Source organism: Nomascus leucogenys, chromosome 16, assembly GCF_006542625.1.
Source record: "Nomascus leucogenys isolate Asia chromosome 16, Asia_NLE_v1, whole genome shotgun sequence".
Classification (NCBI taxonomy): Eukaryota; Metazoa; Chordata; class Mammalia; order Primates; family Hylobatidae; genus Nomascus; species Nomascus leucogenys.
Window position 1 is genome coordinate 34,550,479 of NC_044396.1, and position 11,810 is coordinate 34,562,288.

General features: G+C 42.9%; 1 protein-coding gene across 2 annotated transcripts in view; it reads right to left on the reverse strand.

Annotated features, from left to right (window-relative positions):
* The window catches only part of TERF1 (telomeric repeat binding factor 1), a 40,124-nt gene extending 37,659 nt beyond the window's left edge, over nt 1-2,465 (reverse strand). The window contains exon 1 of one of the 2 annotated variants that reach the window (XM_030795112.1): nt 2,123-2,465. In XM_030795112.1, the coding sequence (XP_030650972.1) occupies nt 2,123-2,438 (316 nt within the window). In that variant the 5' untranslated portion in view covers nt 2,439-2,465. The remainder of the gene's footprint in view (nt 1-2,122) is intronic. The other variant, XM_030795113.1, reaches the window with a different exon arrangement.
* Between the last annotated feature and the right edge of the window lie 9,345 nt (nt 2,466-11,810).

Consider the following 11,810-nt stretch of genomic DNA (forward strand, 5'->3'; position numbering starts at 1 on the left):
CCTTGGCCTTCCAAAGGGCTGGGATTACAGGTGTGAGCCACTGCATCCAGCCAACAACAGATTTTAGTTGTAGATGAAACAGCCTCATATTAGAAGATGATGTCATAGAGAACTTTCATAGCCAGAGAGAAGTCAATGCCTAACTTCAATATTTCAAAGGACAGGCTGACTCTCTTGTTAGGGACTAATGTTGCTGGTGACTTTAAGTTAAACCCATTGCCCATTTCTCATTCTGAAAATCTTAAGCCCTTAAAATGATATATCAACTTTGCCTGTGCTCTAGAAATGGAACAAAATGACAGTGCCTCTGTTTACACCATGGTTTACTGAATATTTTAAGCCCATTATTGAGATCTACTGCTTGGAAAAAAGATTCCTTTCGAAATACCATTGCTCATTGATAATGAGCCTAACCACTCAAGAGCTCTGAGGTAGACGTACGTACAAGGAAATTACTGTTGCTTTCATGCCTGCTAACACAACATCCATTCTGCATCCCATGGATCTACTGTTCTGTCTCCCTGTCCCAGCCTTACAAGTAACTGTGAAATAACCAATCTTCTTTTTGTTCTGTTTCAGCTTCCTTAAGTATTACTGTCTATAAAGCCAACCCCCAACTGCTCAATTCATTGAGCACTTATTTTATGGAATAAAGTATTACCTGAATCCAGAATCACAATAAAGCCAAGTGAGGTCTTTAAACTTAGTTGTAAACAAGATGGGGGTGCTAGGTGTACTCATTGTTACTAGAGTTAGGTTGCTTCTGTGCCCTTTTATCTGACAGAGTAAGGAAATACATATTTGTATAGTAACCTATCTACACATGCATATGTAAATATTTCTAAGTCATCTATACCTACATGAGCTGAACAGCTCATACCAATGTCTCCAACTCTAAGAGAACTCTAAGAGACTTCTGAGGAACTAGCTTCCTTCCAGGATTTAATTTTCTACTTAATGTTAATTATCCCTGGCTCCAGTGTTAACCGCAATATAGAGGAAAGATCCTTGAACTGGAAGATAAAGCATGGGGCTGAAACACTCCCTTTTAACCTATCAGTACCTTAAAACTAAGATTATTTGCCTAACTCACAGGATTATGGTGAAGATGAAATGTGTCAAAATGTCTTTCTGAGAATTCTATTAAATAGCATAATTACAGTATTATAAATATATACTTGCACAGTAATTTTAGCGCCAACTATGAATGAAGTACCAGAACATCTTTCTGTTGTTTTTCGAAAAGCTACACTAGGCCAGGCGCGGTGGCTCACGCCTGTAACTTAACAGCTGCGGGTGGTGGTGCACGCCTGCAGACCCAGCTACTCCAGAAGCTGAAGCGGGAGGATACCTGAGCCTGAGGAGGTCGAGCCTGCAGTGAGCTGTGATGGCGCCACTACACTCTCCAGCCTGGGTGACAGCGAGACCCCCATCTTGGGATGGGGGCGGTGTGCAGCAGATTTCATTAACAGTTTCATTCATTCATTTATTTATTCATACAGGGTATCACTCTGTTACCCAGGCAGGACTGTAGTGGCACGATCTCGACTCACTGCAACCTCTGCCTCTTGGGTTCAAGCGATCCTCCCACCTCAGGCTCCCAAGTAGCTGGGACTTGCAGGCATGTGGCCAACATTTACTTTTATTCTGAGCCTATACAGAATAAAATTAACTGCTGTAGAGCCAGCAGGCCAAAAGAGGTTAAATAGCTCACAAATTAACATAAAACACTGATGCCTGGGGGGTCACTGGAGGCCACAGGGACTGCTGAATATTGCTACAGGCATACCTGAGTAGAAAGCGCCAAAAGAGACAAAGATACTGGGTTGAGTGGAACTGTATACATTTTAAATCATTTAATGCTTGCATCAAACCTAAACAGGGTCTTATTTTCATTTTATCGAAGAGGAAATCAATCTGAGAAAAACTCAGGTGCTGACAACGGGCGAACCGGGATTCCAACAAAGTTCAGCCCGGAGCCTCGGACTCCCAGCTAATTGGCCGCAGCAGCCCCTCTCTCCCGACCTCCCTCGGCGACGTAGGGAACCAGCCCTCTGCCGAGCACCACGGATCCCGCATCCGCCCCCCGCGTAGTCCCGGCCCGGACGCGGTCCGCCCTCACCCTCTGCGCTGTTGCGGGTCCTGCGGAAGTCCTCGGAGCGGCCGTCGCGGAAAGCTCGGCAAAGAGAGAGGCAGAGGAAATCGAGCATCCAGCCGGCAGCCACGGCCTCGGCCTCGGCCACCAGACCCGAGTCCTCCTCCTCCTCCTCCTCCTCGGGGGCCCCCACCTGCACCTGGCACTCGAGCAGTTCCTGGCATTCGAACTGCTCCTCGTCGTTTCCCTCTGTTTCTGCCATCTGCTGCTCGGTAGGGTCTGCATCCCTACCATCGGCACAGCCCCGCGGGCTCGGGGCCGCTGAGGAGACGTCCTCCGCCATGTTAAATGGCTCGCCTGGGTAGTGCCCCTTCAGGCGCCGAGCAACGATTGGCTCGCACTCGAGGGCGCGGGGCGTGGCCGCGGAGAGTCTCTTCCGCCGGCGGGACAAGGGCGAGCGGTTCAAGCCTGGCTTCTGATTGGCCGACACCTGCTCCGGCTTCTGATTGGCCGACACCTGTTCCTGCCTCTGGGCGTTGAATTTGCCGCCAGTCTAGGGCGGGGCTTTGTAGGTAAACTGGAGGACTCCAGACTGAGCGAGGAGTGAGATTAGGATAGGAGGAGGCAGCTTTATCTTCCTTATTCCTTGTAAAGTGCAACCTTGACCGGAACAACAACATGGTTATTTAAAATGAAAACGCATTTGCCTGCAGCGTATTTCAGAAACAAATGGGTAATGAGAACTTGTCACTATTAGACAAGCGTAACACTTTTAAACCCTAGTATTCATCTAACAGTTACTACGTGATCACAAACAACAACTGTTACAACTGACAACATCCATGCTTCTCCAACCTCAAGATGCATCAGAATCAGCCTGGGGGCTTGCTAAAAAACAAATTGCCGGGCTCCACTCCCAGAATTCCTGTTCTGCTGGTCTAGCTTGGGATCCTTGAATTTGAAAGTCTAACGCTACTTGGCTGGGCACCACATGTTGAGATCAGTGCTCTAGAAAGAGTATACTATAATGGAAATGTATCTCAATCAAGGTTTGAGATCGACTATAGAATGCAGTTTGTAGAAAATAAGTGAATGCTTATTTTGAGTTTTGAAACTTAGCACAAAAGGAAATTCTAAATGGGGATGGGTGGTCTGGTTATTGTTTTTGTTTTTTGTTTGTTTGTTTGTTTTTTCCTTTGAGACAGGATTTCGCTCTGTTGCTCAGGCTGGTCTCCAACTCCTGGCCTCAAGTTATCCTCCTGCCAAAGTGCTGGGTTTACAGGCCTGAGCCACAACGCCCGGCTCCGTTTTCTGTTCCTTGATGTGGGTAATGGTTACATCAGTGTGTTCACTTTATGAAAATTCACTGAACATCGTTTATGCACTTTCAGTATGTGTGTCATAATTGAATAAAAAGTTTACTTTAAAAGCCTTTCTGTTTGTAACGCATCCAACATCATCAAAGCCTTTCCACATTTTCACACACTTCTTGTTATTGTCTTTAAGGTGGTACAGTTTAAGTGTTGAGTAACTAAGGCACTGTATCCTAGTATCAAGAATGCTTAGGTTGGAATATTCCCTACCAGTTACTCACTAGCTGTGTGACCTTGGGTAAATTATGTCTCAGTTTTCTTGTCCGTATAATGTGAATAATAATAATACCTGCACGATTAAAGGGCTTGGTAAATGTAAATTGTTTAAAACAGCTGGGCGCAGTGGCTCACGCCTGTAATCCCAGCATTTTGGGAGGCCAAGGCGGGCAGATCACCTGAAGTCAGGAGTTCGAGACCAGCCTCAACATGGAGAAACCTCGTCTCTACTAAAAATACAAAATTAGCCGGGTGTGGTGGTGCATGCCTGTGATCCCAGCTACTTGGGAGGCTGAGGCAGGAGAATTGCTTGAACCTGGGAGGCGGAGGTTGCGGTGAGCCGAGATTGTGCCATTGCACTCCAGCATGGGCAACAAGAGTGAAACTCCGTCTCAAAAAAAAAAAAAAAAAAGAGTTTAAAACAAAACCTCAGCCAGGCACAGTGACTCACTTTGTAATCCCAGCACTTTGGGAGGCCAAGGTGGGAGGACACTGGAGCCAAGGAGTTTGAGGCCAGCCTGGGCAACATAGTGAGATCTCATCTCTACAGGAAAAAAAAAGGAAAAAAAAAAGCCAGGGAAATAGTAAGTGCTCAATTGGTATCAATTAGCATTAGCAGGAAGAGCAGAATATTTGTGCTGCCAGGAAAAATGATGATGCATCAGAAGAGATCTCTTCTTCAGGCTCTAATGGTCCCATGGGAAGTAAGGTCTGTTTTGAAATAATACAGTGGAATGGGGATAGAGGCTGAGGGAATAAGGGTTACAGCACATTATGAACCTAGTATTATGGACTGCATATTTGTTTTCTCCCCAGATTTACATGCTGAAGCCCTAACCCCCAATGGGATGGTATTGGGAGACAGTGCCTTTGGGCTGGAGTGGGTTAGGAAAGAGAATCCTGTGTGATTTCAGTGATTTAAAAGTCATCCCTTGAGTAAAATTATATTTCTTGCAAACCTGAGTTCATGGAGTAAGACTCACAAGTATAGTTGACTTTACATCATATAATGGGACTGTTATGAGGGAAGAGATTCAATCTGTTTTGTGATGATCCTAAGAGTACAACCTGAAACCAAAGATTGAAGGTTTGGGGTGGCACATCATTTAATGGGACTGTTATGAGGGGAGAGATTCAATCTGTTTTGTGATGATCCTAAGAGTACAACCTGAAACCAAAGATTGAAGGTTTGGGGTGGCAGATTTGACTTCATATCCCGCATGGTTCCTAACCATTCAGACTTTCCCACAATAAAGTGCCGACTTCTACTGCCAGGTACTGATTTCTCACCACTGGAATCATTAATGATCCTGTGATCTTGGTATCTCCCCTGCCAGGCAAGTATACATCTATGATTCTGGATGCCAGTAGGCAGAGATACTGTGGAAAGATTCCCATAAAGCCTAGATGACTTCCCCATGCTGTTGCATTTCCCAAGACTGTTTTTGATTTGGACTATTTCCTAAACAACACTTTGAAATCTATAAGTTTCCTAAATTCTTATGTCTACCATATTAAATAATTGTGTTTTAACCCATATTTTAGTCTATCCCATTGCTAATATAAACTAAGGATCTGGCCGGGAGTGGTGGCTCACGCTTGTAATCCCAGCACTTTGGGAGGCCGAGGCGGGCGGATCACCAGGTCAGGAGATCGAGACCACGGTGAAACCCCGTCTCTACTAAAAATACAAAAAATTAGCCGGGCGTGGTGGCGGGCGCCTGTAGTCCCAGCTACTCAGAGAGGCTGAGGCAGGAGAACGCCGTGAACCCGGGAGGCAGAGCTTGCAGTGAGCCGAGATCGCGCCACTGCACTCCAGCCTGGGTGACAGAACGAGACTCCGTCTCAGAAAAAATAAAAAAATAAAAAAATTAAATAAACTAAGGGTCTGATGAATTATATACATTGCTTTATTTTTGCATTTATAAATGTCTCGTGGATATCCAAACTACATATGTACTTTTGAAACATCCTTTATTGAGTATCTATTATGTGAAATGTGCTGCGCTAGGATGGTGCATGGTAAATATAAAGATACTACTCCTCTCCATAAAGAATTATAGACCAGTTGGTAAGACAAGCAACACACACACATTGTACATAAACATCAGACTAATGAGTGATGCTAACAGTAACCCTAATAGGAGTTTGGTGGAGGTGCAACCACCCAACAGGTTCACCTTGCTCACTACCTAGACAGGCTGATTTATCAAGACGGGGGAATTGCAATAGAGAAAGAGTAATTCATGCAGAGCCGGCTGTGTGGGAGACCAGAGTTTTATTATTACTCAAATCAATCTCCCCGAAAACTCGAGGATTGGTGTTTTTAAGGTTAATTTGGTGGGTAGGGGACCAGTGAGTCAGGAGTGATAATTGGTGGGGTCAGAGATGAAATCGTAAAGAGTCAAAACTGTCCTCTTGCACTAAGTCACTTTCTGGGTGGAGGCCACAAGACTAGATGAGCCTGTTTATTGATCTGGGTAGTGCCAGCTGATCCACTGAGTGCAGGGTCTGCAAAATATCTCAAGCACTGATCTTAGGTTTTACAATAGTGATTTTATTCCCAGGAGCCATTTGGGGAGGTTTAGAATCTTGCAGCCTCCAGTTTCATGACTGCTTAACCATAACTTCTAATCTTGTAGCTAATTTGTTAGTCCTGCAAAGGCAGTCTAGTCCCCAGGCAGGGAGGGGGTTTGTTTGGGGGAAAGCGCCGTTATATTCTTTGTTTCAAAGCTAAACTATAAACTAAGTTCCTCCCAAAGTTAGTTTGGCCTACACCTGGGAATGGACACCTTGAATGTTAGAAGCAGGGTAGTGTCAGTTAGGTCAGACCTCTTTCACTGTAATTTCTCAGTTATGATTTTGGCAAAGGCGGTTTCATAGGGATAGTGTCTAAGCCAGTGGGATTTCATTAAAAAGGTTTGAACAGAGATGTGGAGGGGAAGTACCTGGGTATGAACTGATTTTTTTTAAAGTAAATTTTACAGGGCCTAAAACATTAGTTTCGCTATCCTCATAAATAGTTCTAAACCTCGACCGCATGTCACATGTTCTCAGTTGGCTGAGTTATACTTTGTGTTCACTAAATCAGAATTTCTAAGGGCAAGGCTCAAGCATATGTGTTTTTCAAAGTATCTCTAGGTGATTCCAATATGGAACCAAGGTCGCTAGCTACCAAATCATACAAATAAAATGAACCACTCCATTTTGAGGTAGTGGACATAGTATATAATAAGGATAAAGAAGCACACTCCTACTCATGAAGACTTCCTCCCTTTTCAGAATCAAGAAAGTAATGCCCAAGGACTGAAGGAATGTTTTGAGTTTAAAACAAAGCAGGTTTCAGGAAGAGAAACATTATCTTAGGCAGTTCTAATCATTTAGAGCTTTTAACGTATTTAAAAGATCTTTGTAGCCCCGTGAGATTTTTTTTAAGTTGTTTTATGCATTACAGGATCCATGTGTAACCTGGGTCTGATAGAATACAGGCACTGTGGTGGTGCGGGCTCACTCTGCAAGAAAATGCAGTTAGTTGGAAACTGGAACCCAGGACTGACTCTCCATGGTCATTTTGTGTGATTGTTTTGTTAAAAAAAAAAAACAAGGCCGAGTGCAGTGCCTTACGCCTATAATCCCAGCGCTTTGGGAGGCCAAGGCGGGCAGATCACCTGAGGTTGGGAGTTCGAGACCAGCCTGACCAACATGGAGAAACCCCGTCTTTACTAAAAATACAAAATTGGCGAGGCATGGTGGCTCATGTCTGTAATCCCAGCTACCCGGGAGGCTGAGGCAGGAGAATCACTTGAACCCAGGAGGCAGAGGTTGGGTGAGCCAAGATTACACCATTGCACTCCAGCCTGGGCAACCAGAGCAAAACTCTGTCTCAGAAAACAAACAAACAAAAAACAGACAAAAAACCTTCTAGTGTATGCTGTTAACAAGTCCCTGATTAGCCACTATTTTAAATAAAACACATCTCCCAAAAGCAAAAGCAATAACATTGTGTGTGAGTAAAAGAATATGACTACAAACAGCTGGGGACCTAGGGGAAGAATCCCGTTTCCACCCCCTGGAAATAAACCAATGCCCAATAAAACAATGCACCCTGGTGATGTTTTCTACCCTTGAATAGAGAAATAACAGGAAGCGCCTTGACCTTGACAGCACTAAGAAAGAAAACCATGAACAGCCTCTACTTTTTGAAGCAGCATACGAACCACATATATGTAATTTTTAATTTTCTAGGAGCCACATTAAAAAGCATAGAAAGAAACAGGTGAAGTGAATTTTAATATTATAAATATATCCCAACTATTATTTCAACATGTAATTTTAAAACTTGGATATTTTACTTAAAAAAACAGCTTTCAAAATCCTGTGTGTATTTTACACTTACACACATCTCAGTTTGGAGTAGCCACATTTCAAGTGCTCAAATAGCCAAGTATGACTAGTAGCTATCATACTGGACAGCACAATCCCATGCAGTTAGGATTTCAGGCTCTGGAGTCAGAGTTCTAGATTTGAATTTTTCTTTCTTTCTTTCTTTCTCTTTCTCTCTTTCTTTCTTTCTTTCCCTCCTTCCTTCCTCCCTCCCTTCCTTACTTCCCCTATCTCCCTCCCTCTCTCCCTCCCTCTCTCTTTTTTCTCTTCTCTTCTCTTTTTTCCTTTCCTTTTCTTTTCTTTTCTTTTCTTTTCTTTTCTTTTCTTTCTTGACTAGTCTTGTTCTGTTGCTCAGATTGGAGTGCAGTGGCACCATCTTGGCTCACTGCAAACTCCACCTCTCGGTTCAACTGATTCTCCTGCCTTGGGCTACCAAGTAGCTGGGATTATAGGCGCCCCCCACCACGCCCAGCTAATTTTTGTATTTTTAGTAGAGAGAGGGTTTCACCGTGTTGACCAAACTGGTCTCAAACTCCTGACCTGAAGTGACCCTCCTGCCTCGGCCTCCCAAAGTGCTGGGATTATAGGCATGAGTCACCGTGCCCGGCCTACGTTTGAATTCTTTCTCCACCAATTTCTCTTTACCCTTGAGCAAACTGATTAGACACTTTACTCCTATGTTCTCATTTGTAAGGCAAGAACAACAACACCTACTTGATGGTTGAAGGACTCAATAAATAGTTGTGGTTGTTGATAGTCTTATCCAGTGTTATCTTTCCACTATACCAAGTGAAAATCTAACTCATCTGAATGTTTGCATTTAATCTACCTCTTTCACTGAGTAGCTTTGTGTGATTGTGGGGATGATTCTTTACCTCTCTATGCCTCTTTCTTTATCTGTCTCATTGGAAATAATGGTTCCAAACTCAAGAGGGTTGACATTAGAGTTAAATGGAAAAATACATCCGAAAGTGCTCTGTAAACTGGCAGCAGTCATTTTTAAAGTGGAACTAGAGCCATTGATAGATGGCATGATTTGTGGCTTAAAAACAATTGGGATTGCAGTGGTGGTTATGTGATTGTGGAAAAATTCAGAATTGTACCCCTAAAATGGTTGGATTTTCCTGCTTGTAGGTTATCCTCAATCTGATTTTTAGGAAAAAACAATTTGGGGGATTCCTGTTTTTAAAAGGTAGAAGTTTTCTTTTCTATGGATTTCTCAGAGCTTTAAATACACTAATGTGGATCATGAATTTCTGAGTGAAACATGTCACATAATTGATCACTGCACTCCTTTTTTTGCAGAATATCCTATATAATTATTGTACTCCAGGAACCATAGGTTCTTGACCACTGAAAGCTTCACTGAAAAATCACTAACATAAGGCAGATTGATTAACAGAAGAAAAGGCATACAAATTTATTTAATGTGTGTACATGGGAGCCTTAAGAATGAAGACCCAACATCCTGAGCCACAGTAAAGAATACAGACTCAGAGGGTGGCCAGAAACAGGTTATGTTGATAAATCAGCAGGTGATGAGGGAGAAAGTAACAAGCTTGGCTAGCAAAGGTGGCCTTGTTATGTAAATGAAACCTCCCTTGGAGAGAATAGATGGTAAATGTTTCTTTTCAGACTTTTAAAACGGTCAGACACTCAGCCTCTCCTGGATTCAAGAAAGGCATAGAAAGGGGAGGGGGCATGGCGGCATTAATGGAAATTCTCTACAGATGCATATTTTCCCCACAAAAGACAGATTTGCAAGGCCACTTCTATTTGCTGGCCAGGTGGCAGCCATTTCAAAATATGTCAAAGAAATATATTTTAGGGTAAAATATTTTGATTTCCTTCAATATCAACAAACACAATTTGAGAAATGCTGCTGTAAACTACCAGGCAAATATATGCAGATAACAGTTATTAAGTTTATTCCATGATATCTAAAGATTATAGAAGACTCAGATCACTTGACCCATTTGATCATGCCCTCCTCCTGGATGCGTTTTCTTTATTTGACTTACAGGATAACATCCTTTGCTTAACATTCTTAGTATTCCTTGCTGACTATACCTCTTCTTGCTAAACTCTAAATGTTGTAGTGTCCTTAACCTCAGCCTTTGAACTTCATTCCCTAATTGATCTTATCTACTCTCTCTGTTTAATATCATCTAGATCCTGTTGAGACCCAAACATAAACCTCCCTCTCTAAAATTTCTGCTGAGCACCCCCACATCACGGCTTAGATTATTGTGCATCTAAATTGACAAGTCCAAATATAACCCATACCCCATCAAACTAGACCACGCTTGTCCAACCCATAGCCTGTGGGTGGCATGCAGCCCGCCCAGGACAGCTTTGAGTGCGGCCCAACACAAATTCATAAACCTTATTAAAACATATGAGATTATTTTGTGTTTTTTTAAAGGTCATCAGCTATTGTTAGTGTTACTGTATTTTATGTGTGGCCCAAGACAATTCTTCTTCCAATGTGGCCCAGGGAAGCAAAATGATTGGACACCACTGAACTAGACCTTACCTCATCTTTCCCATCTCAGTCAATGGCACTGCCATTCACTTAGCCAATTAATTGGGCCAAAGACACAAATTTCATCTTTGATTCCTTTTTTTATCTGACACATCAGATCTAGTCCTTCAACAGCTTTGGTCAGCTCTACCTTCAAAACAGATCCATAATCTGACTATTTACCATGATCTGCATCTCCACCCTCAGCCAAGTGACGCTCATGTCTCATGTGGCCCACATAGTAGCCTCACAATAGCTCTCCTTGCTTCCATTCTTGCCCTGACATGGTCTTTTTTTTTTTGAGCCAGAATCTCCCTCTGTCACCCAGGCTGGAGTGCAGTGGCACAGTCTCGGCTCACTACAACCTCTACCTCCTGGGTTCAAGCAATTCTCCTGCCTCAGCCTCCCAAGTAGCTGGGATTACAGGTACCTGCCACCACACCTGGCTAATTTTTGTATTTTTAGTAGAGACGGGGGTTTCGCCATGTTGGCCAGGCTGGTCTCGAACTCCTGACCTCAGGTGATCCATCCGCCTTGGCCTCCCAAAGTGCTAGGATTACAAGCATGAGCCACTGCATCCAGCGATTTTTTACACAATAATCTGAATGGCCTTTCTAAAATGTAAATCACAACTTGTCATTTGCCTCCTCGAAACCTACAATGATATGTGATCATTTTTAGAATAAAACCCAAACTCTTTATTAAAGACTACAAGGCCTTACAGGATATTTTCCCTACCTAGTTTTTAACCATATCTATTAAAAATTCTGTCTGTTGCCACCACTGCTATAGCCATTCTGGCCTTCTTGCTATTCCTCAAATAGGTTAAGCTTGTTGCTGTTCCAGGGTCATTGCACTTGCTTTGACTTGATTGTTTTCTCCAATATTTGTATTGCTCCCTGCCAACCCATTTCATTCAAATGTCACCTTTCTTCAGAGATACTTTCTTTGACTATTTAAATATTTTCTATCTGCAGTACTCTACATAGCACGTTTCAATAACTGATGGCATTTTAGTTTTCTCTTTGTCAGTCTCATTAAAAAACAAGATACGCTAAGGAAGGCATTTTTGTCTGTGTTGTCCACTACCGTATCCCCATGGCTAGAAAACTGCTTATCATGTGGTGGACATTCAGTTGATATTGAAGGAATCTGTTATATTTTTCTTAGACATGGCTAGAAGAAAATTGATACTCAAAGAGTAGAAAACATTTTTATC